Source organism: Phanerochaete carnosa, assembly GCF_000300595.1.
Source record: "Phanerochaete carnosa HHB-10118-sp unplaced genomic scaffold PHACAscaffold_2, whole genome shotgun sequence".
Lineage (NCBI taxonomy): Eukaryota > Fungi > Basidiomycota > Agaricomycetes > Polyporales > Phanerochaetaceae > Phanerochaete > Phanerochaete carnosa.
In genome coordinates this window covers 3734376-3747737 of record NW_006767629.1, presented here as the reverse complement: position 1 = coordinate 3747737, position 13362 = coordinate 3734376, and the positions used below count along the sequence as shown (strand labels likewise).

Below are 13362 nucleotides of genomic sequence, written 5' to 3'. Positions count from 1 at the left end.
CGCGAGGGCTCGTGATGACAGCAGTGATTTCAAGAACCTCGAGTGTTGACCCCAATAACATTCAAGCCTTCATACGAAATCATGTAACTCTTCAGCTCACTTGCTAATAAGTATTATGGCCTTACAACCACATGCTGAATACACCAATTGGTTCGGGAAGATATTTGCTTGGCTCAACAGGAATTTTTGGCACAGGTCCCAGTATATGGCCCGTATCCTAGCGCACTCTACGCTGGAGACAGAGCCGGGCGCTGTACCAGGGAGTTGGCCACCAGGTGCTTGACCAGCAGGTCAGCGTGCGTCTGCTTTCGCAAGCGCAGTGCAGACACTCCTGACGTGACTCACTAATTTTGCATAACTCCCATGGCATAACTTGACTCTGAGCATATTACTTGGATTTTGCGGAACATGGGGTTGTTGTTTGCTTGTGGGATAACAGCTTTGAGAGGCTCACTCGGTCAAAGTCTACAACTGCACTGGAGTGGTCGATGGCGCCTGAGTATTGCGCAGCGAAAAGAAGCACTGGCTTGCTGTGGTGTATACCTGCCTCAAGAAATCCACTTTCTTCTCTCTCCGTTGCAGAATATACAGCGCCTTGAGCAAACTGCCCCCCGTCCTCTATTTGTCTCGTACAAATAGACTTACTTGTTTTGGAAGCAGGCGGGACTCGAGGGCGGGATGGCGGGTTAGGAACAGATCTATTTCTGATTCATGTCTCACGGCTAATCTACGCCATCAACGGGAAAGCCACAGCCACCGTGTGCTGGCTCGAAACCATCCCATCCCATCCCATCCATGTAGAATTGAGCACGCCTATAGAAGGCCATCGCCTCCAACAGAACTTAACCCTCTGAGACAAAACTTTCGGGTGTCTGCGCGATATGTAGATGGCGAATGCACCTGTTCATCACATCTGTATTCTTTTCGGGCCATCGTGAGTTTCATGCAGCCCAAGGACAATTGAGCGTGGCCGCGACCGATGCGAAGCAAGGGAATGGACAGGCGCTTGCACTAGAATAGGTTGTCTGTCGACTACCATCATCCCTCGCAGTCCCCCCAGCTTATCATCCGGCTTTTTTGTTCTAATGGATAAATTGAAAGCAAGATAATAAACTCACTAGAAGGTGAGAGATCCCTATGCGCCTTAAATTGGCTATCCAGCTAACTAGGAAGTTACGGCCAGGGAAGATAGCTTCGGGTTCGCGACATGTCCCTTCGAAGATTATCGACGCCATATTTAAAGACGTAGACAAGTCTTCTCGTTTGCATGCTCATTAGTTGCCCGTAGTTGGGCGGATCTTTCGCGCCAATACCTGTTCAAGAAAATCGCCTACCGCTATTATCAACGGGAGATAGATGCCAGTGGCGGAGCAGACGACAAACCGGAGGGGCCGACGTTGTGAAATCTGGTGGTGTTCCTGAAAGTACGGCCGTCCATCGCCCTTCTGTGAGACGTCGCTTCAAGTTGGTGAGCTCAGACCAGGGCCGGGGCTACGACACTGCCGTTGGGCTCTTGCGAGATCTTCAGCACTTAGAATGACTTCGTTTCGAGGGCGTGCCGCTGCACCCCGTCAATGTTGCGCAACTGTCGTCTCTCGATCGTCCCGATTTTTCGCACTTCAATGTCCTGAGACTTGCACAACACTACGAGGCTCCCGGACCCTGGATCGACGACCTTGGGTCCAGCTGCTTCGGCTCTTTGGCGAGGTGGACTCTCTGATATTCCAGTGGAGTTTCTTTCGCTGGTCCGCTGGAGTAAACACGACAACGTCAATGCATCGCTGACCATTAGCTTCTCGGGTTCTGTGGCCTTCAAGGACACTTCGCTGTTTGATTACCTCCACCCCGTCATGAGCGCCAGTCTACGCGACGTGCGGAAAGCAGACTTTCCTTGTCTTTCATGCATACATATGGGGCCTGTTGCGAGCTTCCTGGAACAGACGCGCAATAGCCTACGTCACGACGTTTCCCTAGGCACTGTCGGACCGGACGCCATCGCTGCACACCGTCGTTCTGGAACTCGACTTTTACTACAAAGGCTACCGCCCGCCGGACAGCCTCTGGTACCTCATGAAGACAGATCTGCTTGAACTCGAAGACTTTCTGCTAGCACGCAGCCAACGTGTCCGAACGATCGAGGTTCGCAATGCGGTCAGCGCGAGCATGTCGCCTGAAGATCAGCGGCACTTCAGGAAGGCGCTGCGTAGGACCTAGGGTCAAAGCGTTTTGTGCATCGTGTAGGAACCTAGGTACGGCTATCCGGCTACTGTATCTTTTGCAATGTTTTTCATGTTTGTTGTCATGAACCCCGCTTCACTCGAGCCCCCTACCCACTCGTAGCTAGAATCTCGTGGTTATACGTCGCTGTCACATATATGCATTCCATCTCTCGTCATCGCTGGCTCGCATAGCCGCGATATTGGCAAGCGAAATCTCTAAGAAAAAAAGGAATCAAGGTCGTCACAAGTAAACGTCTAAGACTCTGAGATGAGACAAGTTCAGGCGCTTGCGGCTCGATTATGTCCTCTCCGTTACCACCATCATCATGGCTTACATAGGTGTACACGGCTTTCTTTCGACGAGGAAGATACGCACTGTTAACAACACTGCTGAACCAAAGCTCATGAGCCACATCTTCGGCGTACCTTGGTCATTTCGAGGCCAGGGTTAGCCTCTGAATTCAATACTCAATGTCTTACTCTGGGAGCGTAAGCGATTAAAAGATTTGACCGAGGACAGTCCAGACCTCCCACAGGATCTCCACGTTTCTCTCCTTCGTGCGTTCTTTTGCCATAAGCGTTCGGACGCTCTCCTCGCGGCCAACGGTGATCTGGCCGGGTTTACATCACCACGCAGCATGCATCATTCTATATATTCGCGCGCCCCACCATTCACCTCAGCACAACACCCGCAACTCTCGCCAGCGCAGACATTTGCTCTGTTGAGAATTCCTACGAGGTGTCCTAGAGTTCGAGGAAAGCAGTGCCACAGAGTCGAACCGTCGTCTGCCTCGTTTATTGTTACGGCGCTTAATATCGGCTAGACGCCCACAGCGCTGGTCAATAGCGCAAAAGTCCATTGTCCAGTGAGCTATATTATCAAGGGTGTCTGTCACCTAAAATGATACTTTCGATGCTAATCCATGCTTCTAGACTTGGTGACTCGCTCTCCGTGTCATCCCTCTCTTGAACCATACCAGGCAGGTCGTGTGCTACCTCTTGCGGCGTAAAGCGCGCCTTGACCAGGCTGCTATCAGAATACGGTACACCTCAGGCCTCACAATGACCCGCGCGGATTCTCCTCCATCTCCTCTGCGCTCTCCACCCCGCTCAAGTGAGTCAAGTCGCTCAAGCCGCGGGAAACGGTCAAGCAAGGACCACGAGAAGAGTCTTCTGGGAAGTGCCTCGCGGGAGCTGGTGAAGCTGCTTGTACACGAGGAGCATGAAGCCAAGCAACTACGCAGCATGCTCCAAATCCTCTCTGAGCGACTCAACAACGAGACCTCCCGTGCCGACGCTGCAGAGGCCCGAGCAGAAGACGCCGTCCTTCGCTTCAAACAAGTGAACGAGGCGCGGCTGGCCGCGGTTCAGAACGCCTCCCGCTTGCACGAAGAGCTCGAGCTCTACAAACTTCAGCTTGAAAATGCACAGCGAGAGATTCGAAGAGCTCAAGAGCTGCTCGATGCGCTCGAGCTGCAGCGTTTTGATGCTGAGGAGGCGGCAGCTCGGGCCCGGAGTACGGCTCGCAAGCTGAAGGAAGAAAAGATCGTTCAGCTTGCGCGGGACGAAGGTAGGCTCGAAGGTGTCCGGGAGGGTATCACGCGCGGCCGCATTATCGGCTACGAAGAGGGTCGCTGCGAAGCTTGCGCTCGTGGCCATCCACCACCTCCTGCGCGGGAGTTTAAGCGCGGGACTGCGACACCTCCGGATAACCCTCCTTTCGATGACTTCAGAACACAGACCTTCGCACCCTCGGAGTCAGACTCGACTGTGCAAGAACAGTCGCGACAGGAACTACGACAAGAGCAATCACAACAGGATCAGCCACGGTCAGACCGATCGCCATCTCCGCAAGAGAAGATTGTGGTGCACTCTCCTCGGACACCAGCCCTGCGACAGAGCCCTCCACAAAGTCCGCAGCCTGCAATTCATCCTATACCCATTTACAACATTCCACCTTCACCTAAACCCTCGGTTGCTGACTATCCCCCCGAGGGCTGGATACCGTCGGTCGATCCAGATCAGCGTATTCGTCTGCCCCCACCGCATGAAATGTCTCCTAATCCTTTTACGCCAGCACACACTCCACCGCCTACTCACATCCTTCCGCCTACGACGCCTGAACAGCCCATCCTCATGATCCCACCTCCGTCGCAGAGGGCGACAGTCGAGACCGTTCGGGACAGCGACTCTGTCAGCGGTGCTGAGGCAGTCCGACGGCCTATCAGGCGCCGCAAGTCCAGTGACAGCCAGTCTACAACGTTCTCGCAGTTTGATATCGTCGGTCCTCCAAATGCTCCACCCGTTCGTGCAAATTCCACCCACAGGCCCAATGTTCTCAGCGCTATCGTTGAGGAGAGACCTTCATCCGCGGAGGCCGTAGGTATCACAGACGTATATTCCACTATCTTACTGATTTACTACCCAGTCACCGTACGTACGTCCGGCGAGCCCTCGTACTCCTAGTCCGGTCACGATGCCGTCACCTCAGGCACCTATTCCAATCATGCCCCTTAGCACGCAGGAGGATTACTACAGACGGCCGGGGAGTAGCTCATCAGCAGGCACTAGCACTCGCCGAGCGCCTTCTCGTAGTCAATCGCGAGGACAGTTGAGACCACCCCCAGCCAGCCCGATGGGCAGCATTGCGTCAAACGCTGGCTTCAACATCACCGTCGAGCCACCTGTGAGTGTACTGGGACCTGCAACTATGTTTTGTGCATGCTCATCGTTGTGTACTTCAGTCTCGTCCGTCGTCAGGTCGCTCAGGCTTCATGGCAAACGAGCAAGGCATGCTCAGCGCAAGCGATGCGGAGCACCCGTCGGCACCATCCTCTCCGGCCCAGCCCCAGCCTTCACAAGTGCCAGAAGCTCAATCATCTCCTCAGCCCATTCCAATTCCTCACGGGCAGCTCCCTCCTGGATTCATCCCGATTGGACCTCCGGTGCCGTCTCCTCAAATCACTACCCAAAATGTCACCAGGGAGACGCCTGCGGTCTATGGACTGTATACACCCGCCTCCGGCGCAGGCGACACCCCACCGTCAACAGAGCCCGTTGTGGTCCCCCTGTCGGGCCCGCCTCGCTACAGCCGCTCGGCGCTGCAGAAGGATTCGTCCGACGAGTCGTCGTCGAACTCAGATCCCGTCTCGTCCTCCATGTCGAGTTCGTCCATGGACTCGTTCACGACGCCGCCGCAGCGCAGGAGACCGGTTCCGCCGCCGCCGTACGAGGTGGCGGAGACGCCGCCGGACATCACGTACCCGCTCCCGCCCTCGCGCACGTCGAGTGCTGCACGCGTGCCGCTACCGCCGTCTACCGTCGCGGACAGCCCGCAGACGACGATCGCCGGCGCGCGCGTCCCGTTGCCTGCGTCTACCGTCGGCAGTCCACGCTCGGTCTACACACGGGCGTCTAGGCGAGGCGCGGCGACGCCTAGTGCCGTTGGGCAGCCTAGCGAGACACCGCCAATCGTCGTGCCTTCGCGCAGTACAGGCTCATGAAATATGTGGCGCCATACTTTCGACCTCTGAGTTGGATGAATCGACGTTTTCCAGCTATGATGACATGCCATGATTTTATCAAGTTCGGACTTCTACAAGTCCCGTATGACTACTATGCAATATTTCCTCGGAACGTTTGGTGTACAGTAGACTATGTGCCAGATTGGCTGTTGTAGAATATCGCATTCGACGCTCCGAAACTCACTTTACATGCTTTGAACTTATTTAGACATCCTGAAGTATCTTGTTGTATCTCACGCCACACACGTATTGACAGGCATTCCACTCACTTCAACCCCAGGAAGCGTAGGCCGGCCATCGTGGACTCTATCGCATGAGCTCCTGTCACTGGGTGGTAAGCGCGCTTTTTCCGGCGTAAAATTGGCCAAAAACTGATTGAACAAGGCCCCAACTTTCTCCGGTTTTCACCTGAAAAAAACCGAAGGCAAAACTCAGTTTTCCGCCAGTTTTACTGTGTTTTAGACCATTTTGGCTGGTTTTGCACCAGTTTTTCCTCAGTTTGCATCGACATAGAATCGAGGAATAACTGGGCCTTGTTTAGCCGCTTTTGCCTGAGTTTTCTCAAGAAAAAACTGCACTTACCACCCTGTGTGATGGGTAATGAGGCCGAAGTCCCACAGTTGCCTTGGCCAGTCTCAGCTGCCGCGGCTAGTGCGGGACTGATATCCTACCTTCAAGTTGGACAGCTGCTTAGACTCGCCCCTTCGCACGCTATAGGATCAAACGCTATCGTCCCCTTTCGCAAGGACGCCATATACCACAGAAGCTGACTTCCCTTCCGAGCTGCTCTCCCACGCTCTCTACTATCTCACTCCTCCCTGACATATGCAAGAATCGCGCAACTCTCGAGTACGAGAACTCGTGGTGCGAACATTCGCGCTTAAAGCGTGGGATTACTGCGCCTAGCATTGTATGCAAACACTGGTTGGAAGTCATCAGACCTCTCTCTCCTCTTCTCAAGACTCACATTGCGCAGCTTGGAAGATGCACATCTCCTGCGAAACGTCGTTGATAGTCCCCGCTTCGGGACGTCGTCTCTAGTCCCGGGGGGGGGGGGGGGGGCTATCCGAGCAGTCAGAGATCGCCGTAAGTTTGACATCCTAACGAATATAATCAAAGTCATGCATCTACTACCTGGGCAAACAAGCAAATACATCGGACAGTAGCGAGCCATCGTGATAGCTGCTATCACTGCTCGTGACGCCGCTTAGGGGAGGAAAGAAGGGGCATAGTAGTTACATGGCAGAAGAAGACTGGCTTTTGGCACTTATATATTGAAGTATTTGTTCCCGCTTGATGCACGCTCACTACATGCTACAGGGCCGAGTGCGCACTGCGTACTTGGCTCGCTGTCTCTAGCACGTACTATTGGGGTGTGTAAGCAGAGTCCGATACGGGACGGCGGCTCAGCTATCGCTGCAAAGTCGCGGACTGCCACACTTGTGCAAGTTCGTAAGCCTTTCCGACTCGGAGAGGCCGGGGAGAATGAGCGGTCAAGGAGATGACTGTCCCTCAACGCCTCAGCTTCTATCCCTGATTGTCCAGAAACTCGTTTCTACGGTGCCGACGCAGTCATGTGAAGGTCATTACCGTGACATCGTATGCCATCACTTTTGGAACCGGCGTGGACTCATGCTTCCGAGATCTTGCGGTAGCAGTGAAAGAAAGTAAGCGGTGAGTATCACCGGCATGGGTACCAATGAGCAAACCACCACTGCGCGGCAGCCACTTCTACTATACGCCAGCCGGTACATGGTGTTGTCGTACAAGGCTGTGGTTTGACGTTAAATTGAGCCCGTTAGTAGGACTGTCTCAGCCTTCAGGCTCTCGCACCAGCTGGCTTTCAGTGTCTGACTCATTGCGTTGCCGCGTACCACAGCCGACTCATCCGAGTCGACATCAACGGGCGCACTGCGCATTGTACAGTAGCCACCCTGTGCCGAATTTCCGTCCCGGACAGGAATATTAATAGCGCCCGCATTCACATAGCCTGCAGCCGCGTTCAATGTCGTCCATGAGAACATCGACGTCCAAAAATATCTGTCGTGAGAATGCGCCACAGCGGATGTCACGCCACCTCGGGCATGAGCCGACTCGACCAGCAAACCGTCCAATACTGGAAGCGCGCCTGGCCCGAAGCAAAATAAAAATTCGAATAAAATAGGTAATTATGCTAAAATAACTTCATGAATACAACGATCCTTTCTGTACACCTTGATACGATGGCAAGCCTGAACGGTAGAATCAGTGAACATGCCTCCCACTGACTGACAGCACGATCGCTGACTCCAGACGCCCTGAGCGCCCTGACGCAGATCTAACACGACCTGACGAACCTTCGTCAGGATGTTTCAGGGCCCTTGCGGTTCTGCTGCTGGTGACTGGTGCGGATTAGATAAGGATTGCCTAGGGAGAACAAGAATTTTTTTTAAATTTTCCGAGGTTGGATTGATTTCAATTAGATTGAATCGCATGCCAGTGTTGCATAGCGAAACAGGCTTCGACACGACGTTTGCCTCAGTACTTAAGAGGCACAATGTCGACCCTCGAGATGCTGCAAAGTGCCCAACATGGACACACGTCTATCGCCTCTGGACAGTACCTTACTGACCATCCCTGAGATAGTCGACTTCCACGCTACACACAACACAAACAATCCATGGTTCGTGTTTCTCTCCAAAGATTCTCCAGAAGAGCTTGTGTCCATTTCCTACCACGAGATGGCGCAGACGAGCCACCGCATTGCGCACCGCATGCGCCCAAATAGGGAAGGTCCCGACGGAGAGGTTGTTGTTTTGCTCGTCAACACCGATGCTATCCTCTACATTGCTGTCGTGGTAGGCCTCATACGCGCGGGCCTCGTGGTAGGTGTGCACATGCATCTCTTGCTAGACGGCGTCCGTGACAATGCTTTCGTTCACAGCCATACCCGGTATCTCCCCGCAACTCGCCTCAGGGCGTGTGCCACATACTCGAGACCGTTTCATGCACCCGCATCATTGCTCACACCCCAACCGCCGCTCTGGCCGGACGGGTTCAGAGGGACATGCACGCCAAGGGGGTCACGCTTCGTGTCGACGAGCTGCCAAGCCTATCAGAGACGTTCCCCAAGTTCGGCGGGGATGCCAACGCAGCAGCCGCCGAGGTCCAGCCGTATCCGCCGCCGGGCAAGCCGGTTGACGTGCGCACGCCCGTGCTGTACCTCCACTCCTCCGGCTCGACCGGCTATCCCAAGTCCATTCACTTCACGCACCGCCGCATGCTGCAGTGGATCGCCCGCGGTACGTCTAGCTGACCCCCATACGCATGTCACCCACCGCTTATATCTGGACTCTCCACAGACTATTTCAGCCAGGACGGCGTGCGCTACGGCACGATGGGCCTCGCGAGCTTCCATAGTTTAGGTATAGTACTGCAGCTCATCCATCCATTGGCGACAGGTGCAGAAGTCGTCGTGTACACCCCGCAGTACCCTGCGCCCCCGGTCGTCGCGCACCCACAGAATGCCTACGAGGTTGCGAAGCTTGCAAAGTGCAACGCACTGACTGTGCCGCCTTCTTTCATCGATGTACGTCTCCGTTCACCAATGATATGCCGCAGACAAAACCGAGCCCGCTTTCAAAGGCATGGTTACACTCCCAGGAGATCCTCGAATATCTGAAGACCCTCAACGTACTGGTCGGTGTCGCGCCCTCTCAACCTGCCTGCAGTCCACTCACATTCTTTACAGATGTTCGGCGGCGGCCCGCTTGCGGTGTCCACCGGAGACAAGCTTGTGCAGATGGGTGTGCGTCTGCATAGCAGCTATGGAAGCACCGAGATCGGGGACTCCTACGTGGCTTGGGGCGAGATCCCGGCAATAAGCTATGAGCCAGACCCCAACTGGGCGTGGTTTCATGCACCACCGAATGCACCGAACATCAAGTGGGATCCTCAGGGTGACGGGACGTACGAGCTCGTCGTCTATGTGAGTTGGCTTTTGTGCCTGGGGTATGTGCCGCTGATCGTCTGTGGTAGGAAACCGATGATTATGACCTTCCTGTGCATAACGTGCCCGGTGAAAGGGCTTACGCGACCTCTGACCTCGTCGAGCCGCATCCCACGAAGCCTAACCTGTGGAGAATGTGTGTAGTAGCTCATCTTACCCAGCACGACGCGCTAATCCGCCCTCCAGTGTTGGCCGTAAGGACGATGTGATCATCCTGAGCACCGGTACGCATATTGAGTGTAAACCGTGCGTACACCTTTTGACACGGGTTGAACAGGCGAGAAGATCGTACCGGTATCGCAAGAGGGGTACATTTCCGCGAGTCCACTCGTCAGCGGCTGCATAATGTTCGGCCGAGAGCGCGAGCAGCCTGGCATCATCGTGGAGCCGCAGCCCGCTTATGCCGTCGACCCAAATGACATGGCCGCACTCGCCAAGTTTCGCAACAAGATATGGACGCACGTCGAAGAGGCCAACGCGCAGGTACCTGGATTTGCGAAGATCTTCAAGGAGATGATTCTCGTCACCGACCCTGACAAGCCCCTGCCCCGTGCAGCCAAGAGGACCATCATCCGCAATCAGGCTTTAGCTGTCTACAAGGAGAAAATTGAGCAGCTGTGGGTGGTGTTTTCTCGCGCTAGTAATCGGGGTTCTCACCGCGGTGTTTAGCTATGAGACGATCTCTGCGAGCACGGACAGCCAGGGTATCAACCCTCCGAGATCCTGGAAGGCCGCCGACCTGGAGCCTTGGCTTACCGAGCAGGCCGAGAGCTTCGTTTCGCATGGACGACCCATAGCTCTCGCCGTCGATCTGTTCCAGCAAGGCTTTGACAGGCAAGTGATATGACTTGTCTACCTACTGCTGCATACAAATTGACGAACGTCTGCAGCCTGAGCGCGACCTTCTTTCGCAACCGCATCATCGGTGCCCTCCGCGCCTCCGGGACTCCGCGCGTACGCCGGGCGGCGCAACACGTCCCCGCAAACCTAGTCTTCGAGCGCCCCTCCATCCAGCAGTTCGCAAGTGCGCTTGCTGCGCTCGTGGACCAGTCTGCCGATGCCGATGCTCAGCGCAGCCCTGCAGACGAGATCCGGGGGATGATCGCCAAGTACACTGCAGATATGCCTCGCGCCAGGGCGGGGAAGGCGGTGGATGTCGGCGCGGTACCGGTTGTGCTCCTCACGGGTTCGACAGGCAACATCGGCTCGCACATCCTTGCGTGCCTGCTCGCAGAGCCGCGCATAGCGCGTGTTTACGCGCTGAATCGCCCGTCGGCAGACCCGCACGGCCGGCTAGCAGCCGCGTTCCGTGAGCGCGGGCTCCCAGAGAAAGCCCTCGACGATCCACGGCTCGTCTCGCTCGTCGGGGACGTCACGCACGAACGCTTTGGACTCGATGAGGCGCAGTACAACGACGTGCGTGCTCCCGATACGCTTTTCTTGCGTTCAAGGGCTGACGTGTGCTTGTGGTGGAACAGATCCTGGCCTCTGCCACGCATGTCATACACAACGCCTGGACGGTGAACTTCAAACTTGCGCTGCAATCGTTCGAGGATCAGGTCGCGGGAGTACGCAAGCTCGTAGACATCGCCGCCGCCACTGATCGACCTCTGCGGCTGCTTGTCACTTCGTCTATCGGCGTCGCGAACGCGTGGAACCCCGCCGAAGGTCCTGTTCCCGAACAACTCCTGTCGAACCCCGGGAGTGCCGCTGGCACTGGATATGCCGCATCAAAGTACGTCGTCGAACATGTGAGTGAGAGCCGCCTCTTGCTTCTGGATAAACTTGAGCCACACGTTTGTGATAGATTCTGAGTGCTGCAAGGGGAAAAGGTGTTCCTGCCACTGCAGTACGCATGGGCCAAGTCTGCGGACCGAAGGAGACAGGCGCCTGGGGAACGACGGAGTGGATGCCGTTCCTGACCAAGTCGAGCGTTGTGCTGGGCTGCCTGCCTGCACTGAGCGGCGTATGTCTAGATCCTTTCTTTTTCGGTTGAAAGGTCTCAGCTGACCCACTTCGTTCTGGAAGTCCGTCACTTGGGTCCCACTTGATGCCATCGGGGAGGCGTACGTCGACTGGGTGCTCGCGCAAGACGCGCTCCCTGCGCTTGTCAACGTTGTACACCCGCGCCCGACAACCTGGGACGTCGTCCTACATGGCTTGCGTCAAGAACTGGGGGACAATCTTCCCGTCGTGCCGTTGGAAGAGTGGGTCATGAAGCTCGAGGAGCGCGCGAAGAACCCCTCAGCGGAGGACCTTGTCCAGATCGTATGTCTCTCTGCCAATGATGTTTACTTATTCTGAGCATCGTTCCGTTGATTATACAGCCGGCCCTGAAAATTACGGAGTTTTTCTGCTCTCTTGTTCGCCCGGCTGCCGCGCGGGACGGAGCAGGGGCTGCTGGCGCTGAGAGGCTCATGGGTCTCGCGTACGAGACTGTAGCGCTCTCGCGCTCGAGCCCTACGATGCGCGAGCTCCAACCTATGTCGGCGGAACACGCGCGCGCGTGGGTACGCTTCTGGAAGGCGAAGGGGTTCATTGCGTAAGTGAGGCCCGGGGGTGAGGCAGGTGCATAGGGATGGCCCCTCAGTACTCAGTAATGATGTTGAGACGTTGAGAATCAAGAAGAGAGGATATATGGAGACTTCACAGGGCTTCGAGATCTTATGCTTCATGACGCCCACAAAGAACTCTTTCATGCCTCGGCGCAGTGAGGGAAGTACTGTCCGAGTCCTGAGTAGCTGTAGCCATCAAGAAGTGCTATTTCGCCGTAAGACATACAAACTGTATAAATATGGGCATCTGTAGCCGAAAACTGACCTTGTACGTTGCAGCGCAAGATGAGAGGCGCGAGCCACGCCTGAGTGCTTTCTGCGAAGCCGCCCGGCGGACCGGCTAGCTCAGCGCAACTGCGACTGGCTATCCATAAACCGCTGGTCAGGCCAACCCAAAATTTACATACTAGCACCTCGATGACCACTGTGATGCAGGACCTCTGACTGTTTAGTGATGCACGATGGGTCTCGGCAGACTCTTCGCCCCACGCTACAAACAAGCTTGACACATCGTCACGGTCACTGCAATGGCCTTGCGATCACTCTCGACGCCACCGAACAAGCCGACTGGATTCTCCGCGACGGCCAGGGCAAGGGAGGTGAATACCTGCAGGAGCTCATGGCTGCGTGCGCGAGTAGGGCATCGACGAGACAAGGCCGCGGCTCGACGAAGACGCCCCTCAGACGCTGACGGGAGAGTTGTAGACTGGCTGAAGATGTTCAGCACTACTCGGCATGCGTACCGTGGGTCTGCACGTACTACACCGACATAGTATGAGCTAGGGTCGATATTCTACATACCGCAGGCTCTTGTTCGGTGTTACCGAGGGAGAAGAACAGCGTCACCACTGCCAACGTCAAGGTCTGCGGCACGAGCTGCCTCCGTGTCGTCGACCCGTCTACCACTTCGCTACGCACCCTCAGCTGGCTGCTGTCGCAGAGACACTAACGAGCCATCGCGCAGCTGCTTTCATCATCATACGGCTTAAACTGTCGTACTTGTGCACCTTTCAATGGTTCCTAGCCGGGCTTCAGCGGAGTCGTACCGACTTCCGCGCGCAACAAAGTGTACGATC

General features: G+C 55.6%; 2 protein-coding genes across 2 annotated transcripts; both read left to right on the top strand.

Annotated features, from left to right (window-relative positions):
* Positions 1-3140: 3140 nt before the first annotated feature.
* On the top strand, positions 3141-5998 carry PHACADRAFT_206157 (uncharacterized protein). Its single transcript, XM_007392425.1, has 3 exons — positions 3141-4598; positions 4648-4905; positions 4964-5998. Exons 1-3 carry the CDS (start codon positions 3282-3284, stop codon positions 5720-5722), a joined length of 2334 nt encoding a protein of 777 aa, XP_007392487.1. The 5' UTR covers positions 3141-3281; the 3' UTR covers positions 5723-5998.
* A 2283-nt stretch (positions 5999-8281) lies between these two features.
* Positions 8282-12995, top strand: PHACADRAFT_206156 (uncharacterized protein). The gene is made up of 15 exons (XM_007392424.1): positions 8282-8607; positions 8667-9024; positions 9085-9311; positions 9344-9421; positions 9474-9710; positions 9761-9867; positions 9918-9955; positions 10009-10348; positions 10401-10544; positions 10622-11147; positions 11210-11482; positions 11539-11697; positions 11760-11999; positions 12059-12273; positions 12722-12995. Exons 1-15 carry the CDS (start codon positions 8314-8316, stop codon positions 12975-12977), a joined length of 3492 nt encoding a protein of 1163 aa, XP_007392486.1. The 5' UTR covers positions 8282-8313; the 3' UTR covers positions 12978-12995.
* The last annotated feature ends 367 nt before the right edge of the window (positions 12996-13362 follow it).

Bases quoted from the DNA above. Each gene is read 5' to 3' on its own strand.
- PHACADRAFT_206156 (XM_007392424.1), top strand. From the start codon at position 8,314: ATGGACACACGTCTATCGCCTCTGGACAGTACCTTACTGACCATCCCT. The intron at 9,956-10,008 runs GTACGCATATTG...CGGGTTGAACAG, and splicing joins TGTGATCATCCTGAGCACCG to GCGAGAAGATCGTACCGGTA. The intron at 12,274-12,721 runs GTAAGTGAGGCC...ACTGTGATGCAG, and splicing joins AAGGCGAAGGGGTTCATTGC to GACCTCTGACTGTTTAGTGA.
- PHACADRAFT_206157 (XM_007392425.1), top strand. From the start codon at position 3,282: ATGACCCGCGCGGATTCTCCTCCATCTCCTCTGCGCTCTCCACCCCGC. The intron at 4,599-4,647 runs GTAGGTATCACA...TTTACTACCCAG, and splicing joins GACCTTCATCCGCGGAGGCC to TCACCGTACGTACGTCCGGC. The intron at 4,906-4,963 runs GTGAGTGTACTG...TGTGTACTTCAG, and splicing joins ACATCACCGTCGAGCCACCT to TCTCGTCCGTCGTCAGGTCG.